General features: G+C 44.4%; 1 protein-coding gene across 2 annotated transcripts in view; it reads left to right on the top strand.

Moving 5' to 3' along the window:
- The window catches only part of ntng1a (netrin g1a), a 113,438-nt gene that overhangs the window by 32,914 nt on the left and 57,105 nt on the right, over positions 1–23,419 (top strand). For both annotated transcript variants that reach the window (XM_008280218.1, XM_008280217.1), the window contains exon 3: positions 16,761–17,404. In XM_008280218.1, coding sequence (XP_008278440.1) covers positions 16,761–17,404 — 644 coding nt within the window. The remainder of the gene's footprint in view (positions 1–16,760; positions 17,405–23,419) is intronic.

Genomic DNA, 23,419 nt, shown 5'->3' with positions numbered 1-23,419 from the left:
AGGAAAATTATAGCTACAGTGGTGACTCGATATTAAACCTTCTTTTATGTCGGATTGTCCAGACGGAGGTCCAGATACCAGGAGGGCTTGATGCTGGAAGGATCATTAGTTGTTAATTATTGTTCATAGTTGTTATAACAACCAGTAGGGCTGGTCCCAATAGAACTTTCTGGGTTCAATTAATGATGAATATCAGAATATTCGGTGCGGTCGGGGGACACTTCCACCCCGGGGCAGCGCTCTGACGGGGTGGAAGTGTCCAGAACACACAGGCAGTACTTGGCTGCTGATGCTAGTTTAGTTAGCGCTCACACTTCTGTTTCCTCCATCGGTGGCGGCGGGGGAGTGGCAGATACGCTCCACCGTTACCATCCATGTTTACTTCCATAAACACTGAGCACGCTCGCTGCGTGTGACGTCGTCGTGTCCTCTTCTGCGCATGCGGGACACTTTTGGCTCGTATGAAGTTCACACAGCAGATCACATACAAGTCGCATTGAAGTGGAAACGTGAAGGAAGTCACAAAGAAATCCTCATTGAGCATCAAGTCCTGCAGTGTGAACGTAGCCAATCTGTGGGATTGTTCAGTCAGATAATACGCCGTCATCCTGATTGGTGACATTAAATGTCATGTCGGAGTCACAATCCAAGGCTGTCGCTATGTTAAGGCTGTTTTTATGGGTTCTGTTGGTTTTCCTAAAAACCTGTCGGATAGCAAAGCTTAGGATTGTAAAGGGTCAGATTATGGAGTCACGACTGTAGTAAAACATTTCTAATGATGCCTTTAGAACTTGTCCCACATATAAAGAACTTATTAATGTAATAGTATTATTATCCACCATGACTGTACATTTTCACATTGAGTGCATCGTTGTTTATTATTATCGGATTATCGAGTCATGACTGTATTTATATTATAAATTAGAGCAAAATATCATTGTTATTTTATGTCAATCCTCTGAATCTCTTATATGGAGCCACAGATGTCCAGTCAGGCAGGACTAGAAAAACAACAGACAAACTAAATGGAGGAATTAAAGACACACATTCACTCTGAGAGACGTGACTTTCTTGTTTTTTGTGTCTATAATTTAATAATTGTTTGTTTTACATGTTCCAGCAGAGGTTTGTTGTTTTATACACATTATAAATGTGCAAAAATAATTCTATATATCATTATAAGTAATTATCCTAATGCTTTATATGTACGTTTCCTGCCTCTCGTGCTATTGCGTTTGATGACATTAATTAATGACTCCCTCTGTGCTTCTACCTGCTCGTTTGTGGCTCCGCTGCACACATGTACATGTCTGACGCCACGTCGCACACACACGAATCTAAACACCAACAAATGTGTCTGCCTCAAAAAACAAAACAGCTCCTCTGGCACAAAGGTTTCCCAGCATCCCCCTTAATGAGCAAACCTCCCTTAGAATTTAAACTGTAAGGTGAAATCTCTCTGCGGTAGCACAAATTCAGTTTCAATTGCAATATATCTCAGTAGAGGTTCATAAATAGTCAAGCACCAAAATAGGACTTGGGAACCTGCAGTCAGCACTGTTCTTTCAAGTTACACACCCAGTGTACTAAAACCTACTTCTAACACCTCTACAAACAAGAAGAAGGAACATTTCTCTGTTTCGTGTCCCAGATCATACTGTACAGCGTAAGAAGACAATTTAGCAGTTAGTGGATTTGTATTAAGAGCTGATAAAAAAGGCCTAAGTGCGGCTGGTGTTATATTCCCAGGACAGCTATCTTTAAAGCAGAATGTCCTTAAATGTGGTAATTCTTATTGTTTCTATTGATTTTAGTACTTTGAGCTCTGAAACCGAGGAAAGCTGAATGATGTTCGTCTCACAGTTTCCCCAGAGCCGCCGCCGCCGCCGACTATAAAAAAAAAAAAAAACACTTGAATTAGTCATTTTGATTTTGCTCCGGTGTCTGTCAAGACAGTCGACTCGTCTACCAATCAGCTCTAACTTGGTGTGTCTCTCCCCTCGTTGGGCTGCCAATCAGAGAAGTAGCTCATTAGCGGAGAAGCTGCTTCACTCATACTGTAAGGAATAAAAAAACACTAGACCGTTAGTAGAAGCTCCACTAATATGGCTTCTAATAAAATGTTGGTCAGGAATGTATTATTCAGATATGAGTGAATACAAGCAGCAGAGAGAATTTGTGTTTGGTGTTATTGTTGAATAGAGGTCAACAGAGTTATAAATAGCTTTAATTCAACATTCTGTCAACACGTTTCCTCTGATTTGTCGGGCAGGTTTGAGCTTGTTGCGCAGGTGTTATGTGATCCCATGTTGTGAGACTTGGCATGAAATGAGACACTAAGGAGCTGAAGCAGACGTCGGGGTTGACGGATGGGGCTTAGTTCAAGTCTAATACTGATAGCAGTTATTAGTAATCAATGAGACACAGAATACAGGAAGCTTTTTATTGCCAAGTGAGCTGAATGAAACTGTGGTACATGACAAAAACAAGACAGGCAATAAATATAGAAATCTAAATCTAACAAATTCTAATTAAAGTATTATATGTAAAAAATAATATGTAAATAAAAAATACTGTGAAAAGAGACATAAACTTGCCCAAACCAGAGCAATAAATTAGAAAACAGTTTAACAATGAAAATCTTGGTGTCAGAATTTAGAAAACTTCCACACAAACCATCATAGAAATGAGCGTGTTTATTTATGTTGTGTTTAATTAAAAGAACTTTTTTTATTCCTCAGTGTTCATTAGCTGATAATCATGACGTGTAGCCAATCAGATGGCGGTGTGGGCGGGGCATCGCCTGATTGACAGGGAGAAGTGACCGCATTAGCCACAATTTGAAATTAATTGATAACAGATCGAATAATCGGCTCAGAAGTGTGCGGCCCTTATAGACGCTGTAATTTACCTTTTTTTCCTCTCAGGTAAACAGGAAGTAGCGCTGCGTCACGCATACGTACATTTAGACCATAGAATAAATGAAATAAAACGAGCATAAAAGCTTCCACATGAAAGTACATAAACTACTTCCTCCTTTGTGTTCCTGTGGCCCCTGCAGCAGCCATCCGGACCCTCAGTCCGCTTTCATCACAACAACACACGAACACCTGCTGCTAGCTTCATGAGCGACCGCCCGAGGAGCCCGCCGCCGCCGCCGCCGCCACGGCGATATGAACATTAAATATTTACATTTACGTCAAGCCTTCCATTAAAATGCAGTTTACTTGAGGGAGGAGAAACTTTCTGTTTACACTCAGAGAACATGAAAATGTGAAAAACCAGAGACCATCCCTTTATCTCAGCTATTTTAAGCCTATTTTTTAAATTTTTTTGGGGCTACTTAATGAGCACAGCCCGTGTGCAGCGATCACAAGATCAACCACTGCATCTAATCCCTCTTTAAAGTGGGTTGCAGCCTGAAACCGGTGTGCTGCTGCGCTGTTTGGTGCCAGAAATGTACACAAGACATTTTTTTACAGGCCACCCCCCAGCACGCACACACACACACACACACACACACACACACACACACGTTGCTCTGTGTGGTCTCATTAGTTTGAATCTCTTGGTTTAATTAATCACTAGTAGAGAGCTTAATTCATCTATAATTTCAGCAGAGTGGAGCTGATTAGTGTAGTATTTCCCTCTGGCCCTGTTAAAGTTTTTGATTTCCTTTTCTGTATTTTTTTTTTTTTTTTTTCCTTCTTAGCCCTCCCACCCTCCACCCACTGTGGCTTCTCTCTCATCTGTTATAATGGTGGCTCATCAGGAGGCCACAGACAATCAGCCGGCGGAGCACCCTTGACTCCGTTCCGAGGGTTGTGATTACGGCGACGGCGGACGCTTGAGGTTATTGTCGCGGAATCAAGTGGATCCACTCGTGTTTCGTCGCCGCCGCCGCTGCGCGCTATTAGGATCATGGGCTGGGTTTGATTTTTAAGGCGCAGGAAAAGGAGCGCAACAGGTTCTCAGAGATCGAGCGTATCCTCTGGTTCTGAAACTTTGATTTATGATGTATGATGATGGAGAATTTCGCTGCATTTGATTTGTTATTCGTGGGATTTTTTTTGATGGCTTCCCTTTTTTTTTAGCGGTGCCACTTCATAAATGTTTTGCCGCAGCTCTGAAGCGGGAACACTGACGCCACATTTGAAGAACAATACCTGAAAGCGCTCATAGTAATGTGTTATTAAGCTTTTTTAAATGTTAAATTATTGAATGAGATGTCCATTCTTGGCCAAATTTAAGGCTTTCTTTCATTTTCATAAATATACTAAGCTGTCAGAGATCATAGGAACGGCGCCAAGTCGATTCCTGTGTGTGTTTGTGTGTGTCCTTATTTTTTCGTCAGTGTTCTGTGTGACTTGCCTTTAAAAAAGAACTATCTGTGTGTGTGTGTGTGTGTGTGTGTGTGTGTGCAGCCACTTTGCCTGTCAGTGTGTTTGAGTGTCGTGATCCTCTGAGCTGCTAGAGAGGAAAAGGCCCGAGCTCTTTTTCCCAGGAGTCATCTGCCAATCATTTTCTCAGATTCAGTGGTAAGAAGAGAGAGAGAGAGGAGGAAAAAAAAAAAATGGCGGGGAGGGAAGGAGACAGAAAAAGAAGAATAAAGGGGAAAAGAAAAAGAAGAAAGTCTCCCTGTAGAATGACTAAATAGACCTTCAGTGATCTGACAGAGAGGCCTGGAGCTGCATCCCAACTACGCTCTCCACAGTTAAATATCCACTCCGGGAATGCTGAGCTTTACCACGCTATTGATTTTAATCTTCCTTTTAAAAGCTCAGACTTTTAAGAAATGAATAAAATAAGAGACCCCTAAAGACCGGAGTAAAGAAAATAGAAATCTTGTGAAACCGAAGGAGCCCTTTTGAGATAATTATAAGGTTCTAAATTTACCCCCCGCTCCGGCCGCCGCTGACCGAGTCACAGAGGCCCTCATTATCAGGGATGGATCCTTGACGTTCTCACGGCGCTCCGTGGAGCCGCTAATGAGGGGCGAAGCTTGATGACGGGAGTTTGATTGAGAAGACTTGAGCGATGATGTAAAGAGATTTCAGAGCAAAAGTCACGTGACGGACGCGACGCCGTTCCTCCTGACAGCGTTTATTATCGTCGCCGCTCGTTTCTTACATGGTTTAAAATCTAAAAACACAGATTTCTCTGTTTGCCTGAAGCTCAGAGAAACCGTTCACTGGTGATTTTTTTAAAAACCAAAACATGTGAATGATCCTTTCTCTTGCGTTTCCTCATCAGAAATCTCTCCACAAACCCTCCGTGTGCAACGTAAAGCCTCCGAAACACTTGTTGAGAACGAGCGTAACCTGAATAAACATGTCACTCAGCGGATGTAGGATGTGGGTATAGCTGTCACAACAGCCTCCGAGGCGGCTACCTACACTCTGACAGGTTTTTGATGTAGGCTTAAATCAATTATTAAGGCAGGCCTGGTTCTTCCGGTTTTAAGGATCTACAAAGACTGTTTACGATGCTCGCCGTCTAACGGGGACACGCTAGCATGTTTGCCCGCCAGTTGTAGAGAAAGTTTTACAAGCATGTTCAAGTTCCCGCCGCATTTTGCGCAAATAAAGATAAATATGATAGGAAGGTGCAGCCAGATTGTCTCCTGAGGTCTGAAAAGGAAAAGCTGGTGTTAGTGAGTAAAACTACAAACTCATATCTTCAAATTAACACAAAGGGTGGTTTAAAAACTGTGACCAGACGATGGAGCTGGATGGAAAATTATCACCAAGGTCATCCTGAGGAATACATGAATGACAGTTTATACAATATTTTTTAGTCATTTTTCCTTAAAACCACCAAGAGAGTTTTAATAAACCTTCTGGTGCTACTTGGACACGTCATCGGTGAAGTACCGGGCTCTCAGGGTGTTTCGGGTCTGTAATCTTCATACACGCTCGCCTGGGCGACTCAGCCGGGGGTGATCAGTTTCCAGCTTGTGTCCAAGTGGCATGTTGTTCCATGGATCCCCCCTACAGATCCAAAGCCACCGTCTGTGGCCTCCAGGATGTTTCTGGTGGCTCTCTTCAGTTGCAGTCCTTTCACTCCGAGGAGTTTGAGCGTCTGTAGAAGTGAATGGCCAGCGAAGCCTCGGCACCCGACCTGGACTGGCGGGTTTACCAGCTGTGGTTCTGGCACTCTGGGCTGAGCTCTGCGTACTCGGCCCTCTTTCATTTGTGGGTCTCTTCAATCCGGGCTTCCCAGGGCACTGGCAACTCCATGATAACCACTTGTTTAGTGGACTCTGATGTCAGTACCACATCCGGACGGAGACTAAAGTCACCGTCTAGGAACCATGGATGTCGGTATAAATGTTTGTCGCTGGCTATCGTAAAGATGTGGAAACATTTCAGTGGAAACCTGGTAGAAGTGCTGATGAAAGGTCAGGCAGTCGTCTTCTTGGGACCACGAATAACTGTACAGGATATTTCAGTCAAAGTGGTGCATCAGTGGCTGACATCCGTAGTGGGACTGATAAAGGTGAAAATAAACATGGAGATTTGAAAAACAATACGTTTGTTTAGTTTAGTGAACGATTAATATCTTTGATCAGCCTGATTAAAGAAAAAAAAGTCTATATCAACAGTTAAATGTAATTTTTTCCCTCTACAACATTATACTGAGTCTAATTACACAGTTAGAGGTTTAACTCTTCGATCTCTGTTCACTGTATTTTATTGCTAATGACTGAGCCAGTACGAGGACTGGACCGGTTCACGATGCCGGTCGGGTGTTGAACCACTGGTCCTTGGGAGTTAGAATACCTGTCTGTAGATGCACCTGATCTGTTGGGTTCCACCAGCACAGGCAAGAAACAGAGAGGAGATATGAGCTGTTTCACTTATTTCCAGTTATTCTAAGTCAGTAAAAATGTCAGATTCTTATCATAAAAATGAAAAAAAAAATGCTGTTAAATTAAAACCAAATAGGCAAAAACCTCATTATTGGAATACAAATAATATTAAGGACTGTAGCTGTTAGCAAAAGGGAGACGGCAAACTGTGCCTACTTTAAAACTATTCAGATTATATTTGTAGAGGTCAAACTTAAAATGAATTAATGCAAATGAAAAAAATTCCACTGTAAGAACGAAGGGACCCAAGTCAGTATTTGCTCTAAAATGAATGAAGAACAATAAGGATTCATTTGAGTGTGCAAAACAAAGCAGCCTCTTCCCTAAAAGAACATGTGCGCTGCGCTTTTTTACAAGTTTGCTAAAACTATTTAGTCAACCAGTAACTTAAACAGGCTTCCCTGTCTGCCCAAACACTCCCACAGTTCGTGGTTCTGGCAGCGAATACGGCACGATTACACAGCGATTAAATCCAGCAGGAAGCTTCCGCACCATCCTCTTTACCTTTAAGCCATTTCGGAGGGCATGCTCAGCACTCAGCGGGCGAGCACACAGGAGCATTGGTCTGAAATGTATTTAAAACTTAGCAACCTAAATGAGCAAACAAAGCAGCGGCGGCGGCGTTGTGCCACAGCCCACGCAACACTACACACCTCGACCAGGGAATGAGCGGGAACGCCACAGCAGCAGCAGCAGCAGCAGTGGAGGAAGATCAGAGCCTCCGTCAGGTTTTTATTTCCTGTCTCGGTGCGCCGGTTAATTGAATTGGCTGCATCGCGCGCATGAGGCCCTGAAGTGGCGTGTGTGTGTATATTTAACCCGCGTGTGTTTTAGCTAAATACGTTCTGTTTCCTGCTGCATTTTGCCATCAGGATGAATGAGTTGTTTCGTCTTTTGCACGGCTGATATCTTATGATTCGCTCCAACATTTTGCACCAGTATGGACCGGCTGCAGCCCGACGCTTTGCCGCGCCACACCAACAATAATTGTCGACCATGCACTTTGTTTTATATCCCTTTGTGGTTTCAACTTCTCCCCCTCCGGCATCAGGAAAGCCAATGATCTAGCACTAATTTGTAAGGTAGGCTTATTGTTGCAGGCAGGCTGGGGTTTGCGTCCGTGGGGAAGCAGCCGGGGCAGCTCCCTGCGCGAGGGTTATGCTCTCAGCTTGGTCAAGGTGACAGTGATCCATGTCTCTCTGGAGGGCTTCTATGTAGGATATGTAGCGCTATTATACCATTAAAAACAGCAGCGGATTGAGAGATGGCCGTAGAGAAAGGAGCGGCGACGGTTTGATGTAGCCTCGGCTTCTGGATGTCAACCCCTGAGGGATTTCTCAGCTAAAAGATAAGGGGGTGATCATGTCTTCGGGCTAGTCTTGTTTTCAGTTTCTAATATACAGTGAAAAATTCCCAAGTCTTCATTTTATCTGACAGGACAGTTTGATTGAGAGATGTAGCGGCGCAGCGGCCGGCGGATCGATCACGCCCCGGTGTATTGGCGCGCTGCAGAAATGTCATCTTAATAAAAGATGAATGACACTTGTCTTGCAAACGGTGGAAAATAACAGTGATCCATTCCTGATTTGATGCGAGCAGCGATAGCGGCGTCCTGACACACCCGGACCTACTGTAGACATGCAGGTGGAGCAGCGAGGTCTCTACTGTATCTGAGTCACGGCTTTACATAATGACCACACCGGAAAAGTTTGAGAAGTTTCGGTTCAGTTACTCGTAAATTAATAATGCTCCATTTCTCTTTTGTAGATTTGAATAAAGAATAAGCCTTTGATTGGAAATGAAACTTTCTCTTTTTGCATTTTAGCACACAGCCACCGCCGCCACCACTGGACCTTCTTTAAATATCCCTCACACATATTCATTATTCTCAGCTGCATTAAATTAGTTAACCAGTTGGATTTGTAGGCGTTCCCAGAGGGTGGAAGTCCTGTAGATTTTTTTTTCTCTACATATTAAAGAAATAAATTGCATTTAAAGAAACACGTATATATGTGTACCGTGGACCTGGGTGTGTGAACAGTAATCTAAACGGTTTAAAGGTGCACTCACTGCCATCAAACAACCCCCGGCTGTTGCTCTTGATGGGTGTACTTACCTCGCTCTCACAAATACACCATCTCTTAAACGGGGGGATATCGCCCTGTCCTCCAAACCGTATCGCAGTGGCGCCCGGTGGGGCCCGCATTGCCATATAAAAGATAATGGAATATAAAATTGTTTTTATATCCGCTGAATGTGCAGAGGCTGCGTGCTGAAGGCTTTCCCCGCTATTGTTTTAAGGCTCATGAATCTTCTAAATCGCTGCCAGCGATCGCTCTGAACGCGACGCGAGGACATTTACACATCGTCTCACCTCATAACCTCTCCTCAGTCGGCTGGACGGCCCACACCGTGGTGCTTAAGATGGTTGAGCGGCGCAGGTCACTGCCTTAGATCACTGCTGGATTTCCCCCAGTGGGGCCACAAACCAGCATATTTCATCTGCTGGATCCTTTGAGCCGCTGGTCGACAGTCCACTTCAAGCTGCGGCGCTTTGGCAGCGCACCAGCACTCTTATAATTTGTATTAGTGTGTGCTTGTGTACAGATGCAACAAACGTCACACTGAGACCAACTTTGCTGGCAAAACTTTGATTTCATTATGTTGTCTCACTTTTGTCATTTTTCTGACTGCATGTGAAGATGCCAGTAGATCGGTTTGGTTAGCTCTGTTTCCATTCTTTATGCTAAGCTATGCTGGCTTCAGCTACATATTTAGCATGTGGAAGTAGCATTGATCTCCCCGACATGAGCCCCAGAAAGACAACAAATCTGCATGTTTCTGGAGCTCTTACTGCTTTGATATGTTCTTACAGACCCTCAGGATCGTGTTGCATCACTGTGACGTCACTGAGGAGGAGCGTTTTACATACGCTTCATTAATGTTTCATAGGTTAAGACCTTCATCTTATCACTATTTCTTTTGATTATCAAATCAAATCATTTTATTTGTTTTGTTAAACTCCATGAACATATATGCTGAACCCATGCCTGATCCCACACACAGTTGGCAGGAGAACCGGTTCTGGGGCAGGTGTGAGAGCGTCTTTCAGGTCCCCCTTTGCCTTGTTGACCACGGTCCAGGCTGGATGACCTCCGGCCGACCCTGAGCCATTTGAAAATATGATTGTAATCCTTGTGAGGATTTGGCCTGGGTGTCTATTACCACTGTAATCTGTCACACTGGCATCCAATATTCATTCCACGTCCAGGTTAAGCTCCTCTTTCTGTCTGCACCACCCATCACCATGGGAGAGGGAGAGGAGGTGGTGGAGGTGGAGGTGGTGGTGGTGGTGGGGGATCCAGTAAGGTTGTTGGCATGACTGGGGAGTGAGAGAAAGAGAGAGAGAGAGAGGGAGGTTTTTGAAATTGAGAGAGCTCTGCTTCAATCAAGCCCCTGGGTCGGGGTGAAGAAATCTATTGTGGAACACAAGGTCTCATTAATGCAGCAGGGATAGCTTTAACCCCCAACTCCCCCCCCACCCGTCTCACACACACATGCACACACACACAGAGTCACACACCTTGCAGAGGATAGAGAGGTAGAAACATGGAAGAGAAATGGAGGGAGAAGGGGAGAGATTATGCGTTTCTGTGGAGAAGGTGAGAGAAAAAATTCTGCTCTGCTGATGCAATGAAATGTTCACACACGTGGCTCAGAGTTGTAGCAGAAGTTCAGCGTTACAGAAAATTATGATTTCACGTGACGCGGAGCTTTACACGTCCCGCATGTGGTGGTTTTTACTCGGCAATAATTTACTTTTATTGTCAGGCCGTTGCTGAAATGATGATTCATTACGACCGGCCCTGCACCAGACAGCCGATCGGGGATGAGTGATGGACAGCGCCGTGGCCCGTAATGGTCACCGCTTCCACTCGACCTTGGGCGGGATATGCAGAGGAATGAATAGACGGATTGAGAAGTGAGGCAATAAGATCATAGTGTCATGAGGTGGTATTGATATCCGGCGGTTCTTACCGGTCTTTGATTATCATTGTTGGGGTGATTTATGGACGACGACATGCAACGTTTTGTTTTTTTTCCCCTCTGTAGCGCAAAAAACAAACAATAATTAGATTTTTCCAGCAATTGAAGATACAAAGAAAAGGAGGAGTGATGCTTTAAAATGGTCACGAGGCGAGAATATGTAATGAGGAGCAGGAGTTCCTGAGCTGAGTGTGTTTAGCGATAAACTCCTCCAATCACTCCCCATCTGTCTTTGTCTTTCTCTGGCGATACGAGGACGCTGAAGGAAGGATCGTACGTCTTTGTTGGATGGATATCTGCAGCATTGTGCACCTAAACAAGTGTCCTCACGTGATCTGTAACGTCTATGCCACACCGCTGAAGCTCAGTAGTTGGGAGTTTATTAGATAAGCACTGACCAAAATACTGCTCTGAGTGACTCTTAGGAAATCATTTAATTAAGTTCTGGCATTATGCAAATGAATGAAGGAAATATTTTAAGTAAGAAGGAGTCGTATTAGTGGCACCATCTGAATTTTTTTTTCGTTTTTGCAGAACAGCCTTTGCAGAGGATCTATGGACTGAAACTGGTTTTGCTTCACTTAAGAGGAGGCACGGCTCGAAGCAGAAATAATCGTCAGCTGACTTTATGCCATAAATGACAATCTCATTATGTTGTGTTTAATATGGAGCTACATCTGATGACATGTCTTATTTGTTAAATGTACAAAATCACTGTAAACATCTCACATTATCGAGTCCTGGCTGATGAAATTTAACATGCTAGTGCTGTCATGACATAAACATTATTCTAGTTTACATCAGAGATGGAGCAGAAGTTGTTTTTTTTTCTTTAACTGGTCATCTGATGGTTCCTTCTGACTGCCGCAGCAATTACATGAGTGTTGCTCCAAATGGTTTGTAGCTTTAATTAATTTCCAGTTTGCCTCTTGTTATGTATCGACAGAATAATAAAACTTACATGACGTAGTTAAACTGTGGAAAAGGGGCCCCGGTATTGATTTGGAGCACTTTGACGCTCAGAATCTCGATCCCGGCGCTCTTTTAATCCACTCCAGGTCCTGCTCCAGCGTTTCCAGGAAGGAAGTCTGTCGAGCGGATGGAAATGTCTTATAAATAGAGTCGATATAAAAAGCTTGTTATTTAAATCAAAGTGTTTGTTCGGCACGGTGTCAGTCCTTTAAGAAGCTCCCTTTAAAAAAAAAAAAAAAAGATGTCTTAAAGTAAAAACACACAAGATCAAATCACATGTTACAACTAATTTATTTCTTTTAGATGGTGATCACTTCTGAAACGAAGCGCGTTAGAACAAGAAACAAAAGAGCTGCAGGCAAGAGAAAGAAAGGAGGGCGAGGTAGAAAGATGGAGTGTGGATTCAATTTGCTATCTCGGTTCCAAGTCCAAGACATCTGTCACACAAGCGGATTGGTTTGATTGGTGTGAGCACATCTATCTAGATGGCTTGTCTGCAGTTAGTAAATTTATATTCCCCCAAGTCCCATCCTCCATCAGTGGCTACTGTGTGGCCGGGCCAAGGCTGTCAGCCGCCACGGTCGTATCTTATTTTAAAACCAGACCCAGTCAAAACCTCACCAACTTATCTGCTCTGCTCGTCTTTTGTGTCCTCGCAGTGCGTCTGCTCATTGTGGCTGCAAATAAAATAAGCGATGAAGAAAATTCTGCTTTTTAAAACCGAGGTTAAAGTTCTGTCGAAACACCTCGAGTCACAACGAGATGTTTTCCAGGAAGTGTTTATTCGCATGTTCGAGTCAAGCAGCGCATCCCAAAATATTAGAATTTGCATAAAAAGAAGATTTTTTTTTTCCTCGAGGAGCCTTTTCTTTTGGTTTAATTTAAGAGGAGAATATTTTTTAACTTAACCGTTGTAATTGTTTAAATGACTGATCGTCGTACATGAAATCGTAGCGGTTACACAGTCGCAGCAAATTGCCCAAATCGTGCCTCATTTGAAAGCTAAATTGCCTCAAAGCGCCGATATCAAGTGTTACCTCTGTGAGCGCGTCAAGCAAATTATTCCGACGCCGCGTCTGAAAGCTTTGACAAAACAAGAGGAAAAAACACTTGCCGTGACCTAAACGCCGCAAATACTGCTGGTCTGTGGAGTGCAGCTGAATTAGATTAGTCTAATTCATTATCCTCTATGTTGCAGCCCTGCTGATTTTTATTCCTCTAGTCAGTTGGTTAAATTAGCCTGAACAGTTTGACAATAATGGGGACAACGCCAAAGGAATTTAGAGCAGCTTCCTGATCATTTGTGAAATCCACCCACAACTGTGTACTTGCTGCTATATGAACACCCACCTGCCCGCACACACACACACACACACACACACACACACACACTCGCTCTCCCACACTATCTCGCTGCATCACAATGCTAATAATCGGATTAAGCCGGTGTGTTTTGGGTGGGACGACGGCATCTCTATTAGCGCCAATTTGGCGTGACCTATCCGCTCCAGCGAACTCGGCGCTGGCTTTTGTAATCTGCTGCCCCCCTCCCACCCCTCCATCCCGCCCACTTACCATCACACTGGGATTAATAGAAACATCTTTTGTAATTACAGAAATGCTGCTGTTGTCGTGCCGGCTGCTGTCAATTGTTTTAATATGTGCCAAACCATTAATTCGCTCGCGGAGGCCCTCGATGGTGCCCTACAGTAAAATACAGAAATCTGTCATTGATTTTCATGAGGCCGTATACTCAGCGTTTTATCTCCTTGCTCTTCTCTGGCAGACCGGTGGGGTTATTGATCTCCATAAAGGCAGTATTTTGTCGTTAGGCGAGAAGCGGAGGAGACAGTAATGAAAGGTTTTTAACCTGTGTGTTCGGGGGGATCGCTGGACCACTGGCCCGGGCTGCCAGGTGCTACACGCAGCAGATTTTCAGCTGCCCGACCACAGGGATCGATAGGGATACATCTTTGTCTGATTACAGAGATGTGCTGGTGAGGACAGCAGCGTGTGTGTGTGTGTGTGTGTGGGTGTTACAGTAATAGCCGACCGCCGGATCTGCCTTTTTTTAGACGTAAAGGAACAAATGGGTTGACCTCGGAGATGATTCAATTGCTCTCGTGAAGACGCCCGCAGGATTGTTTGGCTCTTTTTTTTTTTTTACTCTTCAGGCTAAACAGAAGCTACAGCTGGGGGTTTGGGGTAGAGGTGTTTGTTTAAACCCACACTGGTGGCTGATGGGAAGTTTAGCGCAGTTTTGATTTTCAGTTTTGTGGCGTTTACGGCTCCACAGTTTATGTACAAAACTCACGAGCAACTGTCAAAGTTTAAATTCCTGACGACCCGAAACAGGCTCCACGCTGACTCGCGTATATGCAGCCTACATATTTATGCATCAGAATAATGACTTTATTTGTTTAGCACTTTTATTAGCAAGAAGCGCTTTTGACAGATGAAGCAAAATCAGGATACCCAGCAGGCAAAAGAACAACAGGAATCCAGACAAAGCGAGGTGAACTTAAGAAATGGTGATGTTAATACAACCAAATAACATAATAAAAGTAATTAAAATCCTAATAAGCAGCAAGAAGATCACATTACACTAAAAAGAAGGGTTTTAAGAAGCGAGCCCTATCTCCTCGGGCAGCTCGTCCCAAAGCTGAAACGTCACCTCTAGATTGAAACCTTGACTTTGGAGCAGCCAGAAGGGCCCCGGCTGAGTATCCGAGGTGGCTCGTATGGGCTCCACATTTGTGCTATAGCTGGGGGCCAGATGTCCTTTAAAGGTGATCAGTTAAATCGTAAAATTAATTCTCAAATGAGGAGGGAGCCAGTAAAAAGAAGGCAGGATGAGGGGAGGCTGTCGTCTGCTAAAACCAATAGGATAGCATATGTATGGTGAGACGTGTTTTCAGGGCTTTTGATACTGAATTCTGCAGATAATAATGTGTCTGCGCTTCACTGAGGGTTTGAATGAAGGACGTCCGTTTCTAGTCAAGCATATGTAGTGATTAAAAGAGAAGAACCTGTACATGTGAGAGGATCTACTTAATTGCTCAGTAACTGAAAACCTCATTTCAAGGCAAAGTATTAATCAACATGTGAATGTCTTGGTGATATTCAGTAAAATATAAAACATGTAAGGGCACCGTTTTAAAAGACAAACCCTGATCATAAAAAAGCACTAAAAGTAGTCCAGTTATTAAGGTGTGATGTAAACACAGGATGACCCACCATAATGAATGTTCTCTCTCCTCCCAGGTGCATGTGTTCAGAGCAGATTCCTGCACCGTCACTAAATAATCGCTTCAGGTCGCCCCTAAATGAATACACATTCCCAACCAGCAACAGCAACACCGTCGAGCATCCTGCATGCCAAGTGTGTTTTTTAGAGACTGCCCACGCCCCCTCAGCACGCATAACTGTCGCCTATGAGTTATTACACATCTGTCTGTGGATGCACGGTGCACCAGATGCTGCCGTTAATGGCACACCTAACCTCCCGCCATGAGATGGTATACTAAAACCCAAGTGGAATTTTCCACTGCCAGTCTGCCTTCTTCCTCCGCCGTCTCCTCTCGGCTATCGCTGTCCAGTGCTGAGAGAAGCCTGTAGGGGATGGTCCAGACAGGATATTAATGGGGCCCTCCAACAGTCAGAAGGCCTGACAGAGCCCTGTTTCATTGTCACCTTGCCTTGGAGGACGACAAAAAACTTGCAAAGCTTATTAGCCGAATGGAGCTGTTTCTCCCTCTAACTTACTCGATCTCTGCCTCGCTGCTTCATTAGACTGCCTTACATCAGTGGCCTGCTCCTCTCCCTGTTTCCTCACCACACCGCCGCCACACTCACTTCCACGCGCACACACACACACACGCATACACACAGTGTGACATCTCCCACCTAATCAAGTAGTGGATTATCTTGTCCTGATAAATTGGAGCTTGTAGCACTTGAAAGGTCCTCTTGGAGGAGTGCCTCCTCCCCCTGACAGTGAGATCGAGCCCCAAGGGAGCAAGGAGAGAGAACATTGCCTGGTAATGATTTGTGGTAAATCGGACAAATGTTTTTGGAAAGACCTCTCTCAAGCAAAGGGCTTGATGAATTTAAAGCTTGTGAGGAAACCCACAAAAAAAAAAAATCACACACACAAGTGAAATTCTGGCGTGAGGGACAAACAACAAAGGCGTATATTTCTCTGAATGAATTTGATGAAAATAATTAAATCCTCAAAAAGGTTCGGGTGCATGTTTTACAGAGTGAATATAATGTGTTAATGAAGCAATCCAATCTGGAAAGAGTAGTTCAAGGTAACTGCAGATATTTGAAGAGGCTGAAAGAGGCTGCTTTTTACTGCTCTTTTTGGAAGATATTCATTTTATCAAACAATTTCACGAGTGAATTTGTGTTCACACGGGGCTGCACTCTTCTTATGGCGAGGAGGAGGAGGAGGAGAACTCAGACGTCTTAATTTCCTGACTGAAAGTGGCATGACATGAAATTTGTACTTACATGGTGTAACAATGCGGTGGAGACAGGGGAAGGTGCTGTAATGACAAGAGTTAACAGAGATGTTGGCAGACTCTTAAAAGATAAATGTGTAACATAAAGCTAAGTGGCTTCAAATATTCATAACGCACACTGTGTATGCACATAACACGCTCACTCGCATTCAGTTTTCCTTTCATGAAGGCTTCAAACATCCCCTGGATTCTCTTCTAATGACATGGTGGTATATGAGACTTAACGATGCCATCCTTACACTGAGCTCTCCTGATAATCAACCCTGAAAATGACCTGATTTGCTCCCGTTATTTAATGCTACAGCTAACAACTTTCCTCCTCTGCCTCTGTTTGTTTCCTCCAGGAGAACCCGTACATGTGTAATAATGAATGTGACGCCAGCACCGAGGAGCTCGCCCACCCTCCAGAGCTCATGTTCGACATTGAGGGCCGTAACCCCACAACCTTCTGGCAGTCCACGTCCTGGAAGAAGTACCCCAAGGCCCTCCTGGTCAACATCACGCTGTCTTGGAACAAGACCATCGAGCTGACTGACGACATCGTGCTCACCTTTGAGTCAGGCCGGCCCGAACAGATGGTCCTAGAAAAGTCGCTAGACTACGGGCGGACCTGGCAGCCCTACCAGTTCTATGCCACTGACTGCCTGGACGCCTTCACCATGGAGCCCAAGACGGTGCAGGACCTGACTCAGCACACCCTCCTGGACATCATCTGCACTGAGGAGTATTCTCGAGGCTACGTGTGGAAGTATGACAAAACCGTGCGGTTTGAGATCAAGGACCGGTTCGCGCTGTTCGCCGGGCCCCGGCTCCACAACATGGCCTCGCTTTACGGACAGCTGGACACCACCAAGAACCTGAGGGACTTCTTTACCATTACCGACCTGAGAGTCCGCCTGCTCCGGCCGGCCACTGGAGCCACCATGGTGGATGAGAACAACCTGTCCAGATACTTCTACGCTATTTCTGACATCAAAGTTCAGGGCAGGTAAGACATAAATCCACCTGTAGAAATGTGGTGTAGTGGATTTAAGGCTGGATACCCAAACAGGAAGAGTGGTCACCTACCCTAGATCCTTGGGAAGTGTCCTGGTCCAGTGTATCTCATGAATTGGTCGTTCATTTGGTTTTAATGCTAATATACGTTTAAATTAATCAACCAAAGTGGGGTCAGTAGTGATAAAAAAAACATTTACTTATAGAGTAATCCAGCTGTGAATCTACTAATTCTCTGGAGGGACCTTTCATTTATTTATTTTTTTGACTGTAAAGACAGTTCTTTAAATTGACACGTCGGTGGTTTTTCTTTGGGTTTCTCGCAAGCTACTGTACATAGTAGCGAAGAAAAATGTGTTTACCATTAACCATTCTTTCCAATTAGGCTCCGGATCCATAAAGATGTGCAGAGTTCACCAGTTGTCAGCACGTCTTAATTAACCAGGCTGCTTACGGTTTGCTGAACCGCTCTGTTTTGGACATCAGATTCACTCAGCTGTCTGCTCGGCCGTGGAAGACATTAGATGTTGCATTTCAACCGTCAGGTCACTGCACCCTGTAATTAGTGTTTGATTTACAGAGTCCACAGGGGGTCATATAACATGAAAACAAGACGCCATTATTCTGTTAGCGGAAAGACCGACAAAAGCTTCCCCCCCTGCTTCTTGATGCTACTACAAGAGTCACTGGGGCATAGGCTTAAGTGGATCTGTTTTACACTGTGTGGGTTTTCAATTTAACAGATGTGAATATGGTTGTTGGGGTGAAGGAATGAAGATTTAATTACTCTTGTTTTGCTCTTCACACATGAAAAGGCTCGCCGTGCATAAGCGCAGAGTAGCAGAGTGTCACAACAATTCGACAAAATGGCTGGAAGTGTTGAAGTCGGGCCGCCAGACCGTGGCTCGCGACGGCGCTTGTGTCACAGTGCGCCTGGAGATAGACTTGGTAGGACGACTGCAAATAGAACCGTCAGCGTCTCCGGTCTTCAGCAAGCATCAGTGTAGCTGTGTGGAAAACCGAATCAGAGTTTTCTCAGCTGAGTTTTAGGGTTAACACCAGGGAATAATCTAAAGAATTACTTCACTTCCTGTCACACGCTGGCTAGTGCACGGAGCATTTGTACTGTAATGATTCGTTTTCTTGCTGTGACATTATTTACTTTAATAGTGTCAAACGCCTTCAGGCCACTTAATGAATCTCTAATTTGTGTATTTCTTTAATATGCCATTAAAACGGGGCGCGACTCCACCACAGAGCGCCGTAGTGCTCCGTAAACGGGCAGGTACCCTTGAGCGCGAGGGGCTGTGATAATGAATGCCTCGTTCAGAAATTGAATTTTTGACTTTTCTTGTGATTGAGAAGGTCATTCAGCAAAAATAACTGGAGGGAATTTACTAACACAAAAGAGTCGGACGGGGCATCCATTCAACGCACGCAGGAATGAAGAGGGCTGTCATAAGCGCAGATTATTTATTCTATCTGACTAATCATGACTGAACTCATGCATCCCTGTGGGGCTGTAGATTTGAGCAATGGCTTTGCGGCACCATCGGGCCGCGGTCGTTTACCAGCCTGCTGCTTTTAGAGTGACGCTCGCCTGAGAAATGTTCCCCACTGTTTACCAAAGGTAACACACAGTTCAGACATAATGAGATACACTCTACACAGAGAGGCTTCACTCTTCTTTTCCCCCTCCCATGGCGAATCACTGCTCAGCCTCTTTCTCCATGCGTCGTATACGAGACATAAGCTCCTTAACCCCCGGAATACAGTTCTGTGAGACTCGCCGGGAGAGATTTTGCAGGGGCAGCGAGGTTGAATCGGGCACATTTCGCTGTGCTGGACTCAGCTACCATCCGCCTGGATCGGGGAGTGGGAGTGGGCGTGGAGGGGAATACAGTAGGAAAAGCTTGCAGATTTTTTTGTGCCCTTGCCACAACAGAGCGAGAAACAAAGAAAGGAACCTAAGCTCTTTTGCCAAAGTAGGTCAACCTAGAAAAGAGAGAAGAAGCACAATTTTTTTTTTTTGCAGAAGCCGTCCCCCTTTTGCATCTGTAGCATGTAGCCGGAGTTGTTGCAGGGAAGCCAGAAGTGTCATGCATGACCATTCTATTATGGTTGATTACAAGGGAGGAGCAGAGCAAAGGCGCAAGGGAGGGAAAAAAATCGATGCAGAGAATTTCAAATCAACCAGGCATGGAGCTGGGAGATGGATGTGAACAATGCATACTGACTGGTGACTTAAATGAATTTGACACCCTCACTGTACTATTGTATTAGCGCTGCTAAACGGGCGTGTGGAGAGAAAGCATGGAGAGCTGGGAGGATTTTCTAATTATCTACTGTATGACTTTGGTGTAATTGCTCTGCTGTTTTTTGTGTGTTTTATTTTGCTTTACAGTAACGATAGCTTGCAATTTCACCAACTGTCTCTCCCTCTTCTTCACTCGATCTCCTGTTCCTCCCTCCCCGCCTCTGATCAATATAGTGTAATTAAAGCCGGAGAAGATTCAGGCTACTAAAGGATATCGTTCTGGCTCTCGGTTTCTGCCTTTCGGGGTTCTGTCCCCCTCTTCCCTGTCTCGCTCTATTTCTCTTTTTGTATTTATATGTATATACAACAAAAGACCCTGCCCCATTCAGTTCCTTAAACACAACTGGAGGGATAAACACCAACCACAAAACACTACCCACCACCCAATAAAATAAAATAAAATACAGCGAACAGGAAGAACTGTAGGTGGCATTTTTGGCCCTTTTTTTCTTCTTTAAATCGCTGTCATGGTTTTCAGTTGCCAGAATCCACCAGAACAATCGTTTTAAGGCCAGAGACTTAAATAACCTTCCAATCTGGCAACAGATTTCTACTTGTAGTATTACTCCTAAACCCAGTCCCAGTATACACATCATATTATTAACCCAGCTTCTTTTTTTGAAATTCTGTTTGTGTCCCTGTGGGAGGTGGGATTCAATTTCCAAAACATACATGAGCTGAAGGGCATTAGCGGGGAAGATCAGAAACAACCCCGGAGTTCACAGTCACCTTGACTGCAGGGTAGACAGGTAATTCACTTGAAGGGTCAAATTGGTTATTAGATGTGCCGAAGCTGTTTTTTTTTTTTCTGGTCTAGATTCCCTTCATAGAAAGCAAGGCTTGTTCAGTGACTGTGAACCTCCCAACTCCAGCATCTCAGGACTCTGCTGCGGACTCATTCTAACTCTTAAAATCACATACAGTAATGTCACCGCTTCAAAACACTTGGAAAGATTATTTGGATCTTAAAGAAAAGGGTTGTCTTTTATATTTAGTAAAATCCATTAGTGTTCAGCAGCCAGGCAAGTCCACTGAATTCACATATTAGACAAGCAAATTATCTTTGTTCATTCTGTTTTTTATTAAATATTTCATAATAGTTAACCAAACAAACATGACTTCCAACTTAAGATCACTTAAAGTGTCCCTCCAGTCATTGATTAAACCCGTAAAACTCCATCCATCCATCATCTATGCACCTTAATCCTCACTAGGGTCATGGGGGGCTGGAGTCTATCCCAGCTGATTAACCTCAGCATGTTTCTGGACTGTGGGAGGAAGCCGGAGAACCCGGAGAGAACCCACGCTGCACGGAGAGAACATGGAGACTCCATGCAGAAAGATCCCGGGTGTCCTCACCGGGACGAACCTTCTAGCTGCGAGGACCACCGCTCCACCTTGCAGCCCCCCTAAAACTCAAATTACGTATTTATTTGTGCATTTTCCACGAAAACAATCTGCCTCCTTTAGAATCCATCATCTCTCCACTCGTTCGCTTCTTGCCGCAGCTTGAGCACACCAGCTCACCTATGACCCTGCAAAGCTATCGCAACAGGAAGTTCTAATACCGGAGCTATTCAACCGTACGCGTCAAACTGAAAACAGAACAGTGATGCAGAAAGTCCCACACTGCAAGTTGACAGGATTGGATCCGCGGGTTAAACCCTAGAGGTCCGCATCGACGTTTCTCAGACTGTTATCAGAACATGGCAGTTAGAAGGAGGTGGAGGAGGGGAGCTGCTCAGCCATGCGTTCGCCGCTAATTTCTCTCATGATGTGCCTTCCAGCATATAAAAAAACACCATATGGACGTTTTAACAAGGTGAAAAAAAATGTTGATTTTCACAGGAGAGGATCTTTAACGACACATGACAGCGGTGGGACGGAGCTGATTCGCTCTCAGCTGTCGTTGGTGGTTTTTTTTTTTGCACGACACCTTTTAACGAATTCTGAGAAGGTTGTTTGTCAGCGGGGTAAATTTGCAATGTTTTGCCAACTTAATACAATTTTAATGTTCAAGATAAGTGTCAAGGAACAGCTACTGAATGCTGCAAATTTGCATTCTGGGTAATCGAGATGCCAGATTTTTAAAAAAAAAAAAGGTGCAGCATCGATTTGGATCCTTTTTCTTTAAACTGTAAATCAGATAAGTGTGATGATATATTGATGAAGTTACCCTGTTCGGCTCTGTTTGGATGCTAGCTTGTGTTTTTAAAGGCCTGTTGGATTATTGTATTACATCTTCTGTGAACATTTTCTCTGGAGTTGGCATGAAATCCACCCGTAGCAGTCATTTCTCTGTCCCCACTCTCACAGCCCACAGAATGTAAACACGCCATCATGCCTTTACGCTTCATTCCTGCCCACTTGAAGGAATATTTATTTGCTTTTTTTTTTTTTTTTGGCACATTATACGTTTGATTAAGTGCGCGTTGTGCAATAAAAAAAAGCACCGCGAGCCTGCGCCGGAGTGTGTATTTGCAACGCTGTGCATTATCGAAGATGAATTGTCATTAATTTAGCATTGTCACTACTGTATTATAATTTTGGATCAAATCCACGAGACCGCAATGCATTAATATCCCAAAGTGCGATAAAGGCGAGGCTTTTCATCTGAGGCTTGCAAAAAAAAATAAAAATACCATCTGTAAGGGATTAAACTCTTCGTCTCTCCCACAGTGCATGGGTCACTCTATTGGTGCATTCTAATTGCCGTGTAGCTCCGTGCATGTGTGCTTTGGATACAGCTGTTCCAACTACAGATCAGCAATTTGGTGAGTGATGGCTCCATCGGAACTCCCCTAAGGGAGGAACAAACAAGAAGTCGATCTGCTTTTTTTTTTTCTCCCCCTCTCTCTCTCTCTCCTTCTCCCTCCACAGTGCTTGGCTTGCTCTTAGGCCTGCCTGTAGTCGACAGATAATCTATTTGTGCTAATTTCATGTTTCTTGCTGCCCACATCCCCCTTGAATAAGTCATTCCACTTGTCTACCCTCCTTAGTCTCTCTCTTCTTTCTCTCTCTCTCTCGGTGCCACCATAAGCATCTACTTACCTCGCTCTGCGTCTCAGCATTATTTTTTTGAATCAGCATTAGTCATCGTGTGGGAGAACCGCCGCGTTTGTGGGACCGGGCCGAGCGACCGGTCCAGATAACTCGGGCCATCTGTTAACATTCACGCCACATGTTCGTTTGATAGCTGCAATCAAATGACCCGACAGCCTTTTGTTAGTCCAGCAAAAACGAGTGAAGCGAGGCGTTTCGGGAGCCAATGAGTCAAAACGTCTAATGTATGTTTTCGTCGGTGGCGGCGGCGGCGGGTCCGAGGGGGTGACTCATCAAGGAGGAGACGCAGCAAGCAGAAGGTTCAGAGCATGGACCCAGCTCATTCATAACTGTTACGCTGAAAACATTTCCTCAGCTGATGACACTCAAAAGTAGTGATTAGTTTCCCCGTCAGTCACTTTGCTGCTCTTATTGCTTTGCACCTATAAGCCGTGCTGGACTGGAAGAAGCTCCTTCACTTAAGCGAAAGCAGCGCGATGCAGAAATCCTCCATTACACTTTGTTGTCGCGTATTGAAAAAGCTACTCTGTTAGCACGGCGGTACGGACAAGTGTACTTAAAGTCACGAGTAAATGTATTAACTGTGCAGATAAAAGCCTCCTGTGGATGTTTTACTGTAATGTATCC

This window comes from Stegastes partitus, unplaced genomic scaffold (assembly GCF_000690725.1).
Source record: "Stegastes partitus isolate 25-593 unplaced genomic scaffold, Stegastes_partitus-1.0.2 Scaffold186, whole genome shotgun sequence".
NCBI classification, from domain to species: domain Eukaryota; kingdom Metazoa; phylum Chordata; class Actinopteri; family Pomacentridae; genus Stegastes; species Stegastes partitus.
Note: the sequence above shows the minus strand (reverse complement) of the source record. Positions and strands in the feature narration are given on the sequence as shown.